The sequence below is a fragment of the Ornithorhynchus anatinus genome, chromosome 10 (assembly GCF_004115215.2).
Source record: "Ornithorhynchus anatinus isolate Pmale09 chromosome 10, mOrnAna1.pri.v4, whole genome shotgun sequence".
Lineage (NCBI taxonomy): Eukaryota > Metazoa > Chordata > Mammalia > Monotremata > Ornithorhynchidae > Ornithorhynchus > Ornithorhynchus anatinus.
This window is the reverse complement of record NC_041737.1, coordinates 59,385,888-59,406,752: the sequence shown is the minus strand read 5'-3', so window position 1 is coordinate 59,406,752 and position 20,865 is coordinate 59,385,888. Positions and strand designations below refer to the sequence as shown.

General features: G+C 58.9%; 2 protein-coding genes across 2 annotated transcripts; one reads left to right on the top strand and one right to left on the bottom strand.

Annotated features, from left to right (window-relative positions):
• The first annotated feature begins 687 nt into the window (after positions 1-687).
• Positions 688-4,892, top strand: LOC114814717 (25-hydroxyvitamin D-1 alpha hydroxylase, mitochondrial). The gene is made up of 9 exons (XM_029073927.1): positions 688-905; positions 1,069-1,259; positions 2,167-2,372; positions 2,558-2,746; positions 2,890-3,008; positions 3,113-3,285; positions 3,383-3,461; positions 4,433-4,645; positions 4,762-4,892. Exons 1-9 carry the CDS (start codon positions 711-713, stop codon positions 4,873-4,875), a joined length of 1,479 nt encoding a protein of 492 aa, XP_028929760.1. The 5' UTR covers positions 688-710; the 3' UTR covers positions 4,876-4,892.
• Positions 4,893-7,822: 2,930 nt separating this feature from the next.
• Positions 7,823-20,753, bottom strand: MARCHF9 (membrane associated ring-CH-type finger 9). Its single transcript, XM_029072755.2, has 4 exons — positions 20,296-20,753; positions 17,202-17,357; positions 8,549-8,741; positions 7,823-8,368 (listed from the first exon to the last, which is right to left on the bottom strand). Exons 1-4 carry the CDS (start codon positions 20,743-20,745, stop codon positions 8,061-8,063), a joined length of 1,107 nt encoding a protein of 368 aa, XP_028928588.1. The 5' UTR covers positions 20,746-20,753; the 3' UTR covers positions 7,823-8,060.
• Between the last annotated feature and the right edge of the window lie 112 nt (positions 20,754-20,865).

Here is a 20,865-nt window from a genome sequence, read left to right as displayed (position 1 = left end):
GGAGGTGAAGTAGGAGGGGGTGGGGGCAAGGTGATGGACAGCTTTGAAGCCAAGAGTGAGGAGTTTTTGTTTCGTGCGAGAACCCCGACCTGAGCCGCAGTCTGGAAGTTTCTAAGACGGCGTGGCTTAGCGGAAAGGGCACGGGCTTCGGGGTCGGAGGTGGGTTCTAATCCCGGCTCTGCCACTTGTCAGCTGGGTCACTTAACTTCTCTGTGCCTCGGGCAGTGACCTCATCTGTAAAACGGGGATGAAGACCGTGAGCCCCACGTGGGACGACCCGATTACCCAAGCGCTTAGAACAGTGCTTGGCACATAGTGAGCGCTTCACAAACGCCATCGTTATTATCACTCGGTGCCCACGGAGCCCCTGGAGGGTTTTAGGGGTGGGGAGTCTCACCCCCGGCGGTGGGTGAGGCCCGAGCCCAGAGGTGCCAGAGCTTGAGAGTTAGCTAGGCTGTCTACTCCTTCCTCACCTTACTTGTTCCCTGCCCCCTTGTGTCGTCCGGCGGGGGAAGGGGGTTCCCCTGCAGGAGGTGGGTGGCCGGGCGGGGAGGGGGGGCCGACGGTGGGTGGGAAATACAAATTTGCCAATGCGAAACCCGCGGGGAGCGGGGGTGGGCGGGCCCTCGGGGTGGTTTAAAGGGCCGGGCCGGGCCGGGCCGGGAATCGGTGCCGTCCGGACCGGTCCCGGGCAGGAGCCGGTCAGCGCTATGCCGAGCGTCGCCCATCTGGTGCAGGGGCTGCCGCGGCTCGGGGCCTGGCTCCGGGGGCTCCCGCGGGGTCGGGCCGCCTCGGTCGCCGCCTCGGGGCCCTGGGGCCTGGACGACATCCCGGGTCCCTCGGGCCCCGCCTTTGCGGCCGAGCTCCTGTTCGGGGGGGGCCTGGGCCGCCTGCACGAGCTGCAGGTTCGGGGGGGCTCGGGGGGCTCGGGGGGCCGCCCCGTCGGCCCCGGGGGCTCCGGGGGGGCTCGTACTTGGGTCGATCCGGACGGGCCGCGCCGGGCCGTCCGAGGGGGAGCGGCGGGGGCGGGGGCCGCTCGTCTTCACCGGGGGCCGCTGTCTCCCTTAGCTGCGGGGCCGTGCGGAGTTCGGGCCGGTGTGGGCCGCCCGCTTCGGGCCGGTGCGGACGGTGCACGTGGCGGCGGCGGCGCTGCAGGAGCAGGTCCTGCGGCAGGAAGGCCCCTGGCCCGAGCGCTGCCGCCTCTCGCCCTGGACCGAGCAGCGCCGCCGGCGGGACCGGGCCTGCGGGCTGCTCACCGCGTGAGTCCTCAACCCCCAGCCCCGCACCTTCCCCCAGCCCGCTGCACGACGCCACACCCCGCCAGGCGGAGCGGGAATGAGCCGGCCGGGGGCGGGACGGGCTGCGGGGCCTCGGAGGGGCCCCCCTGCTATGGGTCCGGTCCGGTCCGGTCCGGTCCGGTCCGGTCCCGCCCCGGCCCTAGCGGGGGAGGCACCGTGGCCGAGTGGCCTGGGGGGCAGAAGGGCAGAAGGTCATAATAACAGTAAGAAGAAGAATGTGGGTATTTGTTAAGCATTTGGTATGTGCCAAGCACTGCTCTAAGCGCTGGGGTAGATAGGTCTTGTTTTTGTCCCTCCGTCTCCCCCGATCAGACTGTAAGCCCGTCAATGGGCAGAGATTGTCTCTGTCACCGAATTGTCCATTCCAAGCGCTTAGTACAGGGCTCTGCACATAGCGAGCGCTCAATCAATGCTATTGGATGAATGAATACAGGGTAATCGGGTTGTCCCACTTGAGGCTCAGAGTCCTAATCCCCATTTGACAGATGAGGTAACGGAAGCCCCGAGAAGTCAAGTCACACAGCTGACGGGCGGCGGAGCCGGGATTAGAACCCATGACCTCTGACTCCTCAGCCCGGGCTCTTTCCCCTGAGCCACGCTGCTTCCCTGGGTCACGGGTTCTAATGCCGGCTGCACCACTGGTCTGCGGTGCGCCCTTGGGCCAGTCACTTCACTTCTCGGAGCCTCAGTTCCCTCCTCTGTAAGATGGGGATGGAATCGGCGAGCCCCACGGTGAACGGGGACTGCGTCCGACCCGCTTCGCTTCTCTCCACCCCGGCGCCTGGGACACAGCAAGCGTGCCGCACCGCACGAATGCCGGGATGATGATGGTTATGATAACGCGACCTTTCCCGTCGTCCGCCCACAGGGAGGGTCGCGAGTGGGAGGAGCTCCGCAGCCTCCTGGCTCCGCTCCTGCTGCGGCCCGGGGCCGCCGCGGCCTTCGCCGAGCCCCTGGACGGCGTCGTCCGTGACTTGGTGCCGCGGCTCCGGCGACGGCGGGGCCGGGCTCGGGCCGGGCCGCCCGCGCTGGTCAGCGACGTGGCCGGGGAGCTGTACAAGTTCGGCCTCGAAGGTGCGTCCAGCCAGGGGGACCGTCCGGCCTCCTCCCCGCAGCCGCGGCGGCGGCGGGTTGTTGGCCCCTGACCCTCCGCCCTCGTCCGCCAGCCGTGGCGGCGGGTTGTTGGCCCCTGACCCTCCGCCCTCCTCCGCCAGCCGCGGCGGCGGGTTGGGCCCTGACCCTCCGCCCTCGTCCCCCAGCGGTGGCGGCGGTGCTGCTGGGCTCCCGCTTGGGCTGCCTGGAGGAGGAGGCGCCGCCGGACACGGCCGCGTTCATCCGCGCGGTGGGCTCGGCCCTGGAGGGCGCGCTGCTGGCCATGGTGGTGCCCCGCCTGCTGCCCGGACCCCGGCGGCGGCTGGAGCGGGACTGGGATCGGATGTTTAGCTTCGGTGAGGCCGGGGGTGGCCGAGGCGCCGGGGGAACCTCCAGGGGCACCGGGGGACCTTCGGGAAGCGGCGGGGGACCTCCGGGGGACGGCCGGGGGGCCGCCGCGAGCGACGGAGGGAAGCTGCCATCCTTCCCCTTCTCTCAGCTGAACGCCACCTGGAGCGGGCAGGGGGCGGCTTGGCCGCTACTCTCCTCCGGGGCCCGATGTCCCCAGAGTCCGTCTTGGGCAACGTGACGGAGCTGCTGCTGGCCGGAGTGGACACGGTGAGAGCCTTGGCCCTCGGGCCGCTGCCCTCTCCGTCGGGGCCGGCCCCCCCCCCGCGCCCCTCAAGGTGACCCTCTCCTCCCCCGCCTTGGGCCGCCCCCAGGTCTCCAACACCCTGTCTTGGACGCTGTACGAGCTGTCTCGGCGGCCCGAGGTCCAGACCGCCCTCCACGCAGAGATCGCGGCGGCCCTGCCCGCGGCGCCCCGCGCCCCCTCCTCGGCCGCAGCCCTGGCCCGGCTGCCCCTGCTCAGGGCCGTGGTGAAGGAGGTGCTGAGGTGGGGCCGGGGGCTGGGGCGGGGGGGTGGAGGGCTTGCTCGGACCCCGAGGTCCCCTGCCCAGGGAACCCACTGCTCCGTGTCCCCCCCGCCCCAGGCTCTATCCCGTGGTTCCAGGAAACTCCCGCGTCCCGGACAGAGACATTCGCGTGGGCCGTTTTGTCATTCCTCGAAACGTAAGGAGTGGAGCGGAGCCTCGCCCGCTCCCCCAGGGCCTCCCCCCGCTACCTCCCTCCCCAAGCCCTGCCGGGTTTCGGCATCCTCCGCAAGCCATTTCCCCCTCCCCGCCCTGGACGACCAATTCCCGGAGCCGCAAAGCCCCCTCCCATCCCCCGGATTAGGGGTCCCGGGCCCCCCGCCGGCCGCCGCCCCCACCTCAGCGGCCGGCGAGGCCGGGGAGTCTGTGGGGCCGGGCCCCGAGCGGCCGCCCGGAGCCTCGCTGCTCCTTCCCTGGTAGTCGGCCGGCCTCGTCTGTCTCTCTTGAATAATAATAATAAGTAATGATGGCATTCGTTAAGCGCTTACTATGTGCCAAGCACTGTTCTAAGCGCTGGGGAGGTACAAGGTAATCAGTTGGTCCCACATGGGGCTCACAGTCTTAATCCCCATTTTCCCGATGAGGTAACTGAGGCACAGAGAAGTGAAGTGACTTGCCCAAAGTCACACAACCGAGAAGTGGCGGAGTGGGATTAATAATGTTGGTATTTGTTAAGCGCTTACTATGTGCCGAGCACTGTTCTAAGCGCTGGGGTAGACACAGGGAATCAGGTTGTCCCACGTGGGGCTCACAGTCTTAATCCCCATTTTGCAGATGAGGTCACTGAGGCACAGAGAAGTGAAGTGACTCGCCCACAGTCACACGGCTGACAAGTGGCAGAGCCGGGATTCGAACTCATGACCTCTGACTCCAAAGCCCGTGCTCTTTCCACTGAGCCACGCTGCTTCTCACTTGGGTTGGCTTTTCCTTCAGGGTCTGTCGCCAATTCCCCCGCCTCCCCTCCTCACTGTCAGATGGCGAGATCTTTGGGGGGGGGGGGAGAGCGGACAGGGGCCGTGTCTACACCTCAGCCCATCCAGCGCTAGGTTCAGTGCTGTGGACGAAGCGCCGTTCCTCCTCCTCCACTGCCTCTCCCCCTCCGCCCCCTAGACGCTGGTCACTCTCTGCCAGTTTGCCACGTCCCGCGACCCTTGCCAGTTTCCGTCGCCGGATTCCTTCTGCCCAGAGCGCTGGCTGTCGGGCACCGCGGTCACCCCAGCCCCGGCCCCGCACCCTTTCGCCTCCCTGCCCTTCGGCTTCGGCAAGCGCAGCTGCGTGGGGCGGCGCCTGGCAGAGCTGGAGCTACACCTGACCCTGGCCCAGGTGTGGAGGCCCAAGGAGCCTGGAGGGCGGGGGGCTGACGGGCTCGGGGGAGGGGGGGCGAGGCTGGGGTTACCCCCTCCTCAGCTGGGGAGTCACCCCAAGACCCCCCTCCACAGATCCTGCTTCACTTCGAGGTGAGGCCGGAACCGGGCGCTGCCCCCGTAGAGCCCATGACCCGGACTGTTCTGGTGCCAGCGAGAAGCATCAACCTGCAGTTTTTGGACCGCTAGCAGAAAGAGGGGCGGAGTGTGGGGGGGGGTGGGGGGACGTGGGGGACGCGGAATAAAATAGAAATGGGACCTACCGCTGCGCAGCTGTGACCCAGCTCACTCCGCCGTGCCGCCCCCCGACTCCGCCCTTGCCCCGGGCCGGGGCCGGGGACCCCGCTCAGGACCAGAGCCACAGGGGCCGTGGCAGGTCGGCCGGGCAAGGTGTGTCTGTTGCTGGTTGGGCGGGGGTCGGCGGACCTGTGCCGCCCTCTTGGGCCCAAGGAGAGGCTGGGAGGCCAGGCCCCGCCTCCGCCAGCCGCAGCCCCGCCTCTCCTACATGACTCCTCCCCTTCCCGGGAATGGGTTTTTACTTTTAGCCCTGCACCTCTGCACGGGTGTAAACCCTAGCATCAGTTCTCTGGGAGGGGGGCGTCTCCAGCCAGCACAGCCTCTCCCCTTGGGGTCAGGGGCGGGGTGGGGGGGACTCAGAACCGCGCCCCCCCCAACACACTGCCACTTCAGCACTTGCGAGTCACCACTTCAAATAGCATTGAGGGTTTCTTCCCACCCCCTTCCTCCCACAAAATTGATCATTTATCTTTAAACTCAATTGCCTCTCCTCCCTCTAATTTACTCTACTGTCTGCCTAGCAGACTAGATTGCACCTTCCTTGAGGGCGGGGACCGTGTCTACCTCTTGGACTACTAGACCGTGCGCTCTCAGGTGCATGTTACGGTGTTCCGCAAAGAGAAGGTGCTCAGTAAATACAACTGATTGATTTGACTGTTTGATTGATTGATCGAATGAATGGGACCCAAAGCCCTCAATCCGAAATTCCCTCTCCCTTCCGCGTCGCCCATGCACTTGGATCCGCCCCCTTTAAATACTAGATATTCACCTCACCCTCAGTCCCAGGACACTTGCGAACATCTCAATCATTTATTTTAATGTCTGTCTCCCCTTCTAGACTGTAAGCACCTGGTGGGCAGGGAATGTGTCTATCAAGTCTGTTGTTTCGTATTCTCCCAAGTGCTTAGTACAGTGCTCGGCACACAGTAAGCATTCAATACATGCCATTGACTGATTGATTGAACAGTGGATTAAAGCGGCCACCAGGTCACCGTTCTGCTTCGACCAGCACGTTGCTACAGTCGGTGAGGGACCACAAGTAGACACTGATGAGGCAGAGATCCTCACAGAAGAGACCAAGAGGTGCTGCCCAGGTGAGACTGATTCCCAAAACAAGGGAGACGCAGGCAGAGAGCAGAGGGCAGGGGACAGAAGAGAGCAGTCACGCCTGGGGCAGGCTCAGGTCAGAGGCCACCAGCCAAACCCACTCCGGCCCCCTCCCTGCCCCACCCTGCCATCCTTTGATCTCACCTGCCTCGCTGCCGAGCCCTGGCCCACGTCCTCCCTCTGGCCTAGAAAGCCCTCTCTCCTCAAATCCACCAGACCATTACTCTCCCCCACCCTCCCCTTTAAAGCCTTATTGAAGGCACATCTCCAAATAGGCCTTCCCTAGACTAAGCTCTGCTTTTCCTCATCTCCCACTCCCTTCTGCATTGCCCTAACTTGCTCCCTTTGCTCTCCCCCCGCCCCAGTCCCACTGCAATTATGTGTATATCTGTAATATTATTTATTTGTATTGATGTCTGTCTCCCCTGCCCTCTAGACTTTGAGCTCATTGCAGGCTGGGATCGTCACTGTTTACTGTATTGTCTTTGCCCAAGCACTTAGTATAGTGCTCTGCACACATTAAGTGCTTAATAAGATTGGATTGAATTCAAATGAATTAAATCCCCACCCCACTTCTGCCTTGGGAATTACCAGTTCCCCACCTTGAATCCCTACTCCCTCTCCCTCCCCCACCCCACTGCATCTCTTCTCCTCCAACCCTCTCCCCCACATCCCCACTCCACCCTCCCGTTTTCCCCATACCCAGCCCCAGCCCCCACCCCGCCCCCTCCACCTTCCATCCCCACTCCCTCCAGCCCAAAGCCGACACCTGCAGAAGTCCAGGGTCAGGCCTGTAGCCTGACCTCTCGACGCCGCAGTGAAAGAGGTCCATCCACCCCAGCCCACAAGGAGCCTGAGCCTGCCCGAGGGTGGGGGAGAGGAAGCGGTGCCCGCACCGCAGGACCCTGCGGGGTTCTGAGGGACCCCGAACCCATCGGGTCGGGGGTGCCCGTGGCCAGCGTGGGTCTGGGTGCGAGGGGATCTGTGTGCACGGATGGGGATCTAGGTGCGAGGGGATGCTGAGAAGCAGCAACACAGTATGTGCACGGGTCACCGGGCACATGAGGGAAGAGAAAGTGCACTCAGGTGTGCGAGGACATGCTCAGCTTCTGCAGGGGAGGTTCGGCCTCACGTGTGTGTGCGCAAGAGTGGCCTACACAGCACAACTCCACCACCATTACCACCCTCCTGCCCTAAGACTACCGGGGAAGCCTCCACCCCTCCATCGGCTGCCTAGATGACCTGGTTCCCTGCCCTCCCCGTGATATTCCCTCAGAGAGAGAAGTGGGTCATGCGGTGGGCCACCCCTCCGTTCTTCTCCACATTGCCCCGTAAAGTGGGCCAGTGGTGTTCCACAGAGGAACACAGCCAAAGTGCCATCCTTGGCTGAGCCCCCGCGGTGCCTTCGGCCGGACGGAGACCCGCCTCTCCCCAATCCCCCGCAGCCCAGGCCGGAAAAACCCAGCCCCTTCCTAAGCCCCTTCCCCGCCCGTGTTAGTTATTCACCGGCAAGTGTGGAAAGGCCCCGGCCCCCCCACCCCCCACCCCCAGGAGGGCCTAAAGCAGAGCGGAGAAGCCGAGGTGGAGGGAGAGGGGTTTGACTCCGTTCTGAGTGGGTGGGCTTGGGGATGGAGGTGAGGGGGGTCGGGCGGGCAGAAGAGCTGTCGACAGTTGTCAAGGGTCGGGCGGCTGCCCTGGGGCACCACACAGAGCGCGACAGCGGATCCTCCTCTTGCATATAAATGACTTTTTATGCCGCCTCTCGCCGGGGGCTGTGCCCTCATGCCGGGGGCTCCGCCCTCATGCAGGGGCCAACGTGGGAGCGAGTCTCGGGGTCCGGGGGTCCGGGTGGCCGGGGAGCCGGAGGTCCGGGGTCCGGGGTCCGGGGTCCGGGGTAGCCTCCCGCCGCTTCTCAGAGTGGCCCCGCGGGGCTTCCCCTGGCCGGAGGCCGCAGCCGGGTCCGCGTCCGGTCAGACCGTGGTGACTCGCATGACGACCTCGCGGCCGGAGCGGGGCCCGGCCCGGGGGTGCGGGGGCCGCAGCTGAGTGAGGAGGTGCAGGATGGTGTAGCGGCAATGCGGGGGCAGCAGTGTCCGCCTGCGGCGGGCCGCGGGGGGGCCTGTCCGAGAGGTCCTGCGGCCCGGCTTCGCCCCGCCGCCCCCCGGCCCCTCCCCCGGGTCCTGGCTCTTGTCGTAGTTCAGCACTTTCCATCGCTGGTTCACCGCCTGCCAGCGCTTGAAGATGCGGTAAACTGAGGCACCCTCGTGGACGATGAGTCCTGGCGAGGAGGGACGAGGTCAGGCCCGAGAAGGCACGGAAGGGGGTGGGGTGGCGGGGGGGGGTCGGGGGGGGGAGGCCAGGGACGGGGGGCCAGGGCCGGATGCCAGGGCCGGGAGGTCAGGGACGGGGGGCCCAGGGCCGGGGGTGGGCCAGGGCCGGGGCCGGCACCGGCTCTCACCGATACAGACGATGTCCATGAAGCCGTACATGCCGTAGCAGATCTGAAAGAGCAGGTCTTGCCGCTGCCACTTGGCGGAGGGGCTGAGGGTGGACCAGACTAGCCAGGAGATACTGGCCATGAGGAACAGGGATCCCAGCACAATGGCCGCGATCTGGACCTTCTCGATGACGGTCAGGGAGATGGCCTGCCACTGCAAAGGGAGGAGAGCCATGTGGACGAACACACACACACACCCCCAGGGCATAGGGGCCCAGGACCGGAGACCTCTCCAAAGACCCTGGAGTGAGGTTCCCAACTCGGCAGCCTAGACAGTGTCCCACCCCCAGCCTCTGCCCCCCGGCCCCCGCCGTCCCCGTCCCATTCTCAGCTCCACCCCCGGGGCACTGACCCCCTGCAGGGGGTTCTTAGCGCTAGTGACTCTGGCCCGCCCTGCCAGTCTCAGGTCCTCCCCGACCCTGCCCCCAGAGTCACCCCCACCTCATCCCCGTTCCACCTGCTACACCTTGTTGAGCTCGTTGTGGATGGGAATGTCACTGTTTATTGTTGTATTGCACTTTCCCAAGCGCTTAGTACTGTGCTCTGCACACGGTTAGTACTTAATAAATACGATCGAATGAATGAATGACATTGGTGGCCCTGCCCAGCCTGACCCACACCATCTCCCTTCCATTAACCTAACTCCCTCCCTTCCCCGCCTATATTTTCTCTCTCCTTCCACCACCCTAGACGTCTCCAAAGGTAGTCAACCTTCTGCTTTCAAAATCCACCCTCTGACCCTAACTCCTCTCATCTTCTAGAAAACATGACCTCTCTCTCTTCACTCTTCCCTGACAAACGCCTTCAACCTTTCTCTGTCTCTGTCTCTCACTCCCCCTCCCCCCATCCCACCCCTCAGGACCCTGCCCCTCTGTCTTCAAGCTGCCTAAATCTTCCCTAACCTAAAAAAAAATTCTCTGGACTTCTCTGCACCCTCCAATCTTCCTGTCCCCACCCAATCGACCAGCGGTATTTATTGAGTGGCTACTAAGCTTTCCCCGATTAATTTCCCAGCAACCTGAGTCATACCATTCCTTCAGTCATCTCTAGCACTTACAGACTTATTTACACCTTCCCTCTCAGCTCAACAGTGGTATTTATTGAGCACTATACTAAGCACTTGAGAATCTATAATGCAGTGCAGTTAGTAGCCACCCTCCTTACCCACAAGGAGTTTACAGCCTGACACTCATAATAATCATGGTGGCATTTGTTTAGCACTTACTACGTGCCAAGGATCATCCTGAGGGCTGGGGGAGAGACAAGAGTAGAAGGGAGAACAAGTATTTAATCCCCATTTTACAGATGAAGAAACTGAGGCCCAGGGAGGTTGAGTGACTTGCCCAAGATCACACAGCAGACAGGTGACTGGGCTGGGATAAAAACTCAGTTCCGCTGATTCCCAGGCCCGTGATCTCTCCACTAGGCCACACTGCTTTTCATGTATATAATGAAAGGCCAAATAGCTCGATTTAGATTATCATCTTCTAGACTGCAAGCCCGTTGTTGGATAGGGATTATCTCTGCTGCCAAATTATACTTTCCAAGTGCTTAGTATAGTGCTCTGCACACAGTAAGCACTCAATAAATATGATTGAATGAACTAATGAATATTTTGGACACATAATCAGGAGGACTAATTCTCTGGAGAAGACATTAATGCTAGGAAAAGTCCAGGGAAAACGAGCAAGAGGCAGACCAGCAGCTAGATGGATAGAGACCATAACCATGATAACAGAAGAACCGCCGGAAAGGTTGCGGATTATGGCAGGGGATGGGACCTTCTGCAGAAACTATATCCGTGGAGTCGCTCTGAATCGGAAATGACTCGATGGCACTTAATAATAATAATAATAATAATAAATCCATCCAATTGATGTTTTTTGACCACTAGAATGTGTAATTGTCTATATTTGTCTTTCCCATTAAGGTAAGCTACTTGTGCCCAGGAAACAAGTCGCTTGGTTATTCTGTACTTCCCATGCATCTAGATCAGTGCGCCACACCAAATGAGTGCTCAAAATAAGATCTTACTATTTCTACTATTACTTCTACTACCACCAGTACCAGCGTGTGCAGAGCACTGTACAAAGTGCTTGGAAGAATACATTGGAGTTGGTAGAGATGATCCCTGCCTCAAGTAATTTACAATCTAGACTAAACTTCTGGAATGGGTGGCCTCCACTCCCTTTCTCCTCCAACTCTCTTTTTGGCCCGCTGCAATCCCACGGAGACTGCTCTCTCCAAAGTCTACGATGACCTCTTTATAGCCACGTCTAAAGGGTTCTACTCTGTCCTAGGCCTTGTGAACCCCACTGCGCCGCCTCGGACACCGCGGCCCCCTCTCCGCTGCCTCAGATGCCGCGGCTCCCTCTCTGTCGCCTCTAACTCCGTGGACCACTCCTTCCTCTTTTGAAACCCTATCGGGCCTCGGTATAATTCCTGTTACGGTACTAATCCGGTTCCCCCCACCTCTGGCCGCTCCTTCTCATTCTCTTTCCCCAGTGCTTCCTCTGCTTTTCACCCCCTCGTTGGGGGTGTCCTTCCAGGCTCTGACCTGGGTCCCCCACTCTTCTCTCAACACCCCTCCCTCAAGGAACTCACCTGTACCCGTGGCGTCCTCAAAACTCCTCATCTTCATACCCAGGCCCCATCCCCTGTCCACTTCCTGACTTTCCCATCCCTACAGATAACCCCACCATTCTCCCCGTCTCACAAGCTCATAACCTTGGCATTATCCTTGACTCATCTCTCTCTTCAATCCACAGATTCAATCTGTCACCAAAGCCTGTCGGATCTACCTTCTCAACACCTCTAGATTCCACCCCTTCCTCTGCACCCAAACTGCTACCAAATTAATCCAAACACTTATCCTATCCTGCCTTGATTACTGCATCAGCCTCCTCGCTGACCCTGCTGCCCTCTGTCTCTCCCCACTCCAACCCATTCTTCGCTCTGCTGCCCGGATCATTTTTCTGAACGAGACATTCAATCCATTTCTCCAGACCACCGCTCTCCCCACCTTCAGAATCCTACTAAAGTCACAGCTCCTCCAAGAGACCTTCCCCAACTATGCCCTCATCCCCTGTTTTTCTCCCTTTCTACATCACCTATGCCTTTGGATCTGTACTTCAGCACTTGATATTCTTCCCACCCAGCCCTTTTGCACATATCCTCATTTTCTCCCAGTTCCTTGATTTGTCATTTATTTTAACGTCTGGCTCCTCTTCTAGACACTGAGCTCTTTGTGGGTAGGGATTGTGTCCACCAACTCTACTGTATTGTACTTTTGCAAGTGCTTAGTATAGTGCTCGGCACACAGTAAGTACTCTATTTCTACTATTATTTGTTAAACACTATTCATAATAATAATAATGTTGGTATTTGTTAAGCGCTTACTATGTGCAGAGCACTGCTCTAAGCGCTGGGGGAGATACAGGGTAATCAGGTCGTCCCACGTGAGGCTCACAGTTCATCCCCATTTTACAGATGAGGTAACTGAGGCACAGAGAAGTGAAGTGACTTGCCCACAGTCACACAGCTGACAAGCGGCAGAGCCGGGAGTCGAACCCATGACCTCTGACTCCAAAGCCCAGGCTCTTTCCACTGACTCCAAAGCCCAGGCTTCCCTTCCTTCATTCAATAGTATTTATTGAGCGCTTTCTATGTGCAGAGTACTGTATGTTAAGCACTGTTCCAAGTGCTGGGGTAGAGACAAGTAAATCAAGTTGGACATAGTCCCTGCCCTACGTGGGGCTCACAGTCTAAATACGAGTGAGAAGAGCTATTGAATTTCCGTTTTTACCATTGAAGAAACTGAGGCATAGAGAAGTAAAGCGACTCGCCCAAGGTCACATAGCTAGCAGTCGGAAGAGCCGAGATCAGAATGCAGGTCCTCTGACTCTCAGACCTGTGCTATTTCCACAAGGCTGTGCTGCTTCTCTATAAATACCATTGATTGACTGATTGATTGATCGATCGATTGATTCCACTACCACCTGTATGTGAAAAACTCTCAAATGTTCCTCATTAATAGATCTTCTCCTGCCTCCGGGACATATCTACGTGGATATCCCTCTGGCACCTCAAGCTCAAGGTATCTAAAACTGAATGTTATCGATCAATCAAGCATATTTATTGAGTGCTTACTGTGAGCAGAGCACCGTACTAAGCGCTCGGGAGAGTGCAGTATAACAGAGTTGGTAGACATGCTCCCTATCCACAGTGAGAAGCGATGTGGCCTAGTGGAAAGACCGCAGGCCTGGGAGTCAGAGGACCTGGGTTCTAATCCTGGCTCCGCCATATCTGCTGTGTGACCTTGGGCAAGTCACTCGACTTCTCTGTGCATCAGTTACCTCATCTTTAAAATGGGGATTAAGACTGTGAGCCCCACGTGGGATAACCTGATTACCTCGTATCTACCCCAGCACTTAGAACAGCGCTGGGCACACACAGCGTTTAACAAATACCATAATTATTATTATTATTACTGAAATGCTGTCAAGTCATTTCCAAGCCATAGCAATTCCATGGACACACCCTCTTCAGAACATCCCACCTTCTGTCCCCAAGTGGTTCTGGTATGTGGATCCGAAGAGTTTTCTTGGTAAAGTTACAGAAGTGGTTTATCCTTGCCGTCTTCCACGCAGTACAAACTTGAGTCTCTGCCATTGTCTTTGATCAACGTTTGATCACTTGATCATCCACCTTTGACTCTTTCCTATGTCGCTGCTGCCCAGCATAGGTGAATCGGCTTTGTCCGATCCTGCGGCTTAGACCTTTCCGTTACGCGTAGCTCTATATGACGTCGCTCTAAGCTTCATCAGAGTACACAAATTCCCCTGCCACTATGAGGCACCGATTCATAGGAGAAGTTAGCCCATCCGTAAAATGGGAATTACATCCTACTCCATCCTACTTAGATTGTGAGCCCCATCTGGAACAGGGACTGTGTCCAACCTGATTAACTCGTCTCTGCCCCGGGGCTTAGAACGGTGCTTGGCACATAATAAGCGCTTAACAAGGATCATAATATAAAATGAGCTTACAGTCTAGAGGATAAGCTTGTTGTCAATCAAATCCTCTCCTCCACCTAACTTTCCCATCACAGTTGACACCACCACCATCCTCCTTGTCTCTCAAGGCCCTAACCTTGGCCTTATCCTTGAGTCCTCCCACTCTTTCAACTGTCTTTTTTTTCTCCACAGCACTGCTAGGCTCCTCCCTTTCCTCGCTATCCAAATGGCCACTAGACCGGTTGGGACACTTGTCATTTCCAATGGCTTCTTCCCCACTGCCTTCAAACATGTCCACATCTCCCGCATCCTAAAAAAAACCCTTCTTTGACCCCAGGGGCCCCTCCAGTTATCACCCCATCTCCCTCTTACTCTTCCTCTCCCAAATCCTTGAGCGAGTCATCTACACTTGCTGCCTCAAATTCCTGACCTCCAACTGTCTCCTGGACCCCCTCCAATCTGACTTCTGCCCCCCTTCACTCCACTGAAACCACACTCTCAAAAGTCACCAAGGACCGCCTTCTTGCCAAATCCAACAGCTCCTACTCCTTCCTAATCCTCCTCGACCTCTCAGCTGCCTTGGACACTGTGGACCATCTCCTGCTCCTCAATACCTTATCCAACCTTGGCTTCACTGACTCCGTCCTCTCCTGGTTCTCCTCTTATCTCTTGGGCCATTCATTCTCAGTCTCCTTCGAGGGCTCCTCCTCCTCCCCATCCCGTCCCCTAACTGTAGGGGCCCCTCAGGGTTCACTTCTTGCTCCCCTTCTATTCTCCATCTGCACTCACTCCCTTGGAGAACTCATTCCCTCCCATGGCTTCTCCCTTGGCTTCAACTATCATTTCTCTGCGAATGACACCCAAGTCTATATCTCCTCCCCTGTTCTCTCTCCCTCCCTGCAGGCTCTCATCTCCTCCTGCCTTCAGGACATCTCTACTTGGATGTCCTCTCGCCACCTCAAACTCAACCCGTCCAAGACACAGCTTCTTGTCTTCCCTCCCAAACCCTGTCCTCTCCCGAACTTTCCCGTCACCTAGAAGGCACAACCCCATCCTTCCCGTCTCACAAGCCCGCCACTTTGGTGTCATCCTTGACTCCGCTCTCTCATTCACCCCACATAACCAATCCGTCACCAAATCCTGCCGGTCCCACCTTCACAACATTGCCAAGATCCGCCCTTTCCTCTCCATCCTAACCGTTACCACGTTAGTATAGTCACTCATCCTATCCCGCCTGGATTACTGCATCAGCCTCCTTTCTAACCTTCCAACCTCCTGCCTCTCCCCACTTCAATCCACACTTTACTCCACTGCCAGTTTAACTTTCTACAGAAACGTTCAGTGTATGTCACACCCCCCCCCCCAAATCTCCGGTGGTTGCCTATCAACTTCCGGATCTAACAAAAACTCCTACCTACTGGCTTTAAAGCTCTCCATCATCTTGCCCCTCCTTACCTCATCTCCCTTCTCTCCTACATCCCAGCCCGCACACTCCACTCCTCTGGTGCTAACCTTCTCACTGTGCCTCAATCTCGCCTGTCTCGTCACCGGCCCCTGGCCCACATCCTACCTCTAGCCTGGAACGCCCTATCCCCCTCAAATCTGCCAGACAATCACTCTTCCCCCCCTTCAAAGCCTTACTGAAGGTGCACTGCCTCCAAGAGGTCTTCCCAGACTAAGCCCCCTTTTCCTCAGGTCCCCCTCCCTTCCACGTCATTTTGACCCGCTCCCTTTGCTCTCCCCCTTACCCCATCCCTGCCCCATGGCACTTATGTACATATCCATAATTCTATATATTCGTATTGATGCCTGTTTACTTGTTCTGATGCCCCTCTCCCCCATCTCGACTGTAAGCCCATCGTGGGCAGGGATTGTCTCTCTTCATTGCTGTATTGTACTTTCTAAGCGCTTAATACAGTGCTCTGCACACACAAAGTGCTCAATAAATACGACTGAGTGAATGAATGAATCTCCAGCTTGACTATTCCATCAGTCTCCTCGTTGGTCTTCCTGCCTCTAGCCTCTTCCCTCTCCAGCATACACCTCATTCTGCTGCCCTGATCACCTTTCTAAAATGTCATTCTGCACACCAACGGTTTCCCATCTTCCTTTCTGCATTAAGCAGAAACGCTTCATCGGTGGCTTTAAGGCATTTAATTAGCTCTCTCCCTCATTATCCACTCTTTTCCCACTACGCTTTAGCTCGCACTCATCATTCCTCTAGAACTAACCTACACGCTGTGCCTTCTTCTCATCTCTTGATCACGGGAAGCAATTTGGCCTAGGGGAAAGAGCACGGGCCTGACTATCAGAGGACCTAGGTTAATAATAACGATGGAATTTGTTAAGCGCTTACTAGGTGCCGAGCGTTGTTCTAGGCGCTGGAGTCGCTACAAGGTGATGAGGTTGTCCCACGTGGGGCTCACAGTCTTCATCCCCATTTTACAGATGAGGGAACTGAGGCACAGAGAAGCTAAGCGACTTGTCCACCGCAGACGAATGGCGGAGCCGGGATCAGAACCCACGACCTCTGACTCCTGAGCATGCGCTCTTTCCACCAAGCCACGCTGCTTTGGGCAAGTCTCTTTACTTCTCTGTGCCTCAGTCACCTCATCTGTAAAATGGGGATTAAAACTGAGCCCCACGTGGGACAACCTGATCACCTTGTATCCCCCAGGGCTGAGAACGGTGCTTTGCACATAGTAAGCGCTTCACAAATGCCACCGTTCCATTTAAATTTTTTAATTTAATCCCGGCTCTTCCGCTCGTCCGCCGTGTGACCCGGAGCAAGTCACTTCGGTTCTCTGCGCCTCGGCTTCCTCATCTGCAAAATGGGGATTCGATACCCTTCTCCCTCCTTTGTAGACCGTGAGCCCCACGTGGGCCCCGATTACCTTGCGTCTACCCCAGGGCTCGGTAGAGTGGCCGACGCGTAGTAAGCGCTGGGCTAATGCCGCTATCTAGTATCGTTCCGGCTTTCCGCTTGCCCCTCTCCCTTCAGCTGTGCCCCACTACGGCGCTCCCCAGCTTCAGAGGCTTGCCTAGGGCAGGGTGACTCTTGACTCTATTTATTGCCATTGTTCTTGTCTGTCTGTCTGTCTGTCTCCCCCGATTAGACTGTAAGCCCGTCAAAGGGCGGGGACTGTCTCTATCTGTTGCCGATTTGTCCATTCCAAGCGCCTAGTACAGTGCTCCGCACATAGTAAGCGGCTCAGTGGAAAAGAGCCCGGGCTTTGGAGTCAGAGGTCATGGGTTTGAATCCCGGCTCTGCCACTTGTCAGCTGTGTGACTGTGGGCAAGTCACTTAGCTTCTCTGTGCCTCAGTTACCTCATCTGTCAAATGGGGATGAAGACTGTGAGCCCCACGTGGGACAACCTGATTCCCCCTGTGTCTACCCCGGTGCTTAGAACAGTGCTCTGCACATAGGAAGCGCTTAACAAATACCAACATTATTATTATTATCATTACTATTGAATGAACGAATGAATGAAAGGGTGTCGGTCCCGGCCAGGGATCGATGCTGATGCTCCTCCCTCTCCCCGGCCCCCTCCCCCCTCCGGGGTCCCGCCCCCTCCCCCCTCCGGGTCCCCGCCCCCACCTGCAGCGGGTTCTTGGTGCTGATGGCCAGGACCTGGTATTTGAAGTAGCAGAGCTCACAGCTCCAGGAGCCGCGCTCGCTGATCCAGCGGATGAGACACGGCTGGTGGGTGCAGCGCACCGAGCCGTCGCAGCGACAGGGGCTGAGCAGCTCCCCCTAGCGGGACGGAAGGGTGCGGTCAGGGGGGCCCGCCCCACCGGACCCGACCCCCACCGGACCGGACCGCACCGGACCGCACCGGACCGCACCGGACGACCGGACCCCACTCCACTGGACTCGGGGCAGAGGACTAGTCGTAGTCGTCGTGCTACCGGTAATACCGGTGGTACTACTATTTATGAAGGGCTCACTGGGTGCAGAGCGCCGGGAAAGAGCACACGGGTGGGCATTAGACACGGTCCCTGTCCCTCGGGGTGGGCTCACAGTCTAAAAAAAAAAAACGACGGGAAAAAAGGCAGGGAGGAAGGGGAGAGAGACGGTTGGAGGGAGAAGAGGCAGGGAGAACGGGGCCGGGGGGAGACGGAGAAGGAGGGGGGGGGAAGACGGGAGGAAGAGGAGAAGAGACAGGGAGGAGCGGGGAGGGGAAAGGAGACAAGGAGGAGGGGGAGAAGGAAAGACAGGCAACAGGAGGAGGAGAGACAGGGGAGGGGAAAGATACAATGAGGAGAGGGAAGGGGAGAAGAGGAAAGAGGAGGGAAGGGGGAAGAGAAAGGGCGAAGGAGTAGAAGGTAATTTGGGGAAAAGAGAAGAGAAGAGGGAGGGGCAAGTGGGAAAGGAGGGGAAGGGAGAAGGAAGGGAGGGGAGGAGGGTGGGAAAGGAGGGGCGGAGGGACCCGATCCGACCTGACCTGCCCTGACCCATTTTAGGGAATCTCATCTCTTCTTCTGCCTCCATTGAGGATGCTTCCCCCAATGTGCAACAGGAGCGGTGAACCCCAGTCCTCGGGCCACAATTCTATTCCCCCACATCCCCATTTACTCCCTTCTCTTTCTCCGTTCAGTCCAGTCCAAAGTCTTCCCAAAGTCTCTTCCCCATCTCTCCCCAATCCGGTCCTGCCTCTCTCCCAGTCCATCCTGTCTTTCTCGTCTCCCCCCAATCCAACCCCAGTCTCGCCCTTAGTCCAGCCCATCTCTCCCCCAGTATAGCCTCAGTCTCCACATAGTCTCTCCCCCAATCCAGCCCATTTTCCCCCAGTTTCTCCCTCAATCCAGCCCCAGGCTCCCCTCCAATCCAACCCCGGTGTCTCCCAGAATCCACCCCCAGTCTCTCCCACAATCCACTCCCAGTCTCTCCCCCAGTGAAGCCCATTCTCTTCAGGTTCTCCCCCAATTCAACCCCAGTCTCCACCCAGTCTTTCCCCCAATCCAGCCCCAGACTCCCCCAATCCAGCCCCAGACTCCCCCAATCCAACCCCAGTTTCCACCCAGTCTTTCCCCCAATCCATCCCCAGACTCCCTCACTCCAGCCCCAGACTCCCCCAATCCAGCCCCAGTTTCCTTCAATCCAGGCCCAGTCTCTCTCTCTCAATCCAGTCCTTGTTTCTCCCCAATCACTCCCACAGCCCAGACCCCATCTCTTCCACAATCCACCCCAGTCTCTACCCAAACTCTCACCCAGCCCATCTCTCCTCCAATCCACTCCAGTCTCTATCCGATCTCTCCCTCAATCCAACCCCAGTCTCCCCTCCAATCCAACCCCAGCATCTTTCCCAGTCTAGCCCGAGTCTCACAATCTAGTCGTGTCTCCCACAGTTCAGCTCCCATCTCTCCCCCAATCCAGCCCCGGTCTCTCTCTCTCTCTCTCAATCCAGCCCTCGTTTCTCCCCAGTCTCTCCCACAATCCAGCCCGTCTCTACCAGAATCCACCGCAGTTTCTACCCAATCTCTTTCACACAGTCCGTCTCTCCTCCAATCCATTCCAGTCTCTACCCAATCTCTCCCTAAATACAGCCCCAATCTCCCCTCCAATCCAACCCCAGGGTCTCCCCCAGTCTAGCCCCAGTGCCTCTCACAATCTAGTCCCAGTGTCGCCCACAACCCAGCTCCAGTCTCTCCCCCAATCCAGCTCCAGGCCTTCCCCCAATCCAGCCCCCAGTCTCTCCTCCAATCCAGCCTATTTCTCTTCAGGTTCTCCCCCAATCCAGGCCCAGTCTCCATCCAGTCTCTCCCTGAATCCAGCCCCAGTCTCTCCCCCAATGCAGCCTCAGCCTCTACCACAATCCAACCCCTTCTAGACTGTGAGCCCGTTGTTGGGTGGGGATTGTCTCTGTTGCCGAATTGTACTTTTCGAGCGCTTAATACTATGCTCCGCACACAGTAAGTGCTCGATACACACGATCGAATGAATGAATGAACTCCAGTCTCTCTCACAATCCAGCTCCAGTTTCGTCCCAGTCTCTCCCCCATATCTCCCCCAATCTCTTCCAATCTCTCCCACAATCCCATCCCTGTCTCTAGCACAATCCAGTCCCAGTGTCTCCCTCAATCCAGTCCCAGTGTCTCCCCCCAGTCCAGCCTTAGCCTCTTCCTTAGTCCAGCCCCAGTCTCTCCCCAATCCAGCCTTAGTCTCTTCCACAGTCTAGCCCCAGTGTCTCCCCCAATCCTGTCCCGGGGCCTCTCCCAATCCAGCCTTAGTGTCTTCCATAGTCTCGCCCCGATGTCTCCCCCAATCCAGCCCCGGTCTCTCCTCCAATCCAGCCTATTTCTCTTTAAGCTCTCCCCCAGTCCAGCCCCAGTCTCCCCTCTAATCCAGCCTCAGTCTCCCTCCCAGTCCAGCCCCGGTTTCTTCCCAGTCTCTCCCACAATCTCTTCCAACCTCTCTCACCATCCAGTCCCTGTCTCAAGCACAAGCCACCTCAGCCTCTCCCCAACCTCTCCTTCAGCCCATCCCCAGTGTTTCCCCCATCCAGCCCCAGTCTCCCCCATCTCTCACCCCAGTTCCCCCCCCGAACACCGTGTCTCCCACGATCCAGCCCCAGTCTCTCTCTCGTCTCAGCCCCCTCCCCCCGCCCCGGGCCCCCCAGTCTCCCATGTCCGCCGTGTCGCCCCGGTCCGGTCCGGTCCGGTCCGGCCCGGTCCGGCGTCGCCCCCCTGACCTGCTCGGGGCCTTGGAAGCAGATGCGGCATTGTGGGGTCCTGAGGCCGCTGTCGAGGCTGCTGCTGAGGGACAGGGTATCCAGGCCCCCGGCGGGCGGCGGGGGCGGCGGCGGCGGGGGCGGGGGCGGAGGCGGGGGCGGCGGGGCCGGCCCGGCGCGAGACTCCTTGACCCCGGGGCCCCGGGCCCGCGGCTCGGACCCGTAGTACTCCTCGTCGTCGCCGTCGCCGTCGCCGTCGCCGTCCCGGGCCGAGCATCCGGAGAAAGGCGGCCAGCCGCAGCCCCTCGGCCCTCCCCTCCCGCCGCCCCCGCCCCCGCCGCCTCCGGGCTGTGGGTCGGGCCGGGGCCGGGGCCGGGGTCGGGGCCGGGGCCGGGGGTGGGGCCGCCCCCCGCCCGTCAGCACCAGCACCTTCAGCTCGTTCAGGAACATGCGGAGCCGGGACTTGAGCATCCTCGGGGGGAGGAGGAGGGCGGGGGGCGCGGCGGGAGCCCCGGGGGGCCCGGCGGGGCGGGGACCCGGGGAGCGGGGGGTGGGGCCGGGGGGCCGGGGGGCCGGGGGGCCGGGGGGCCC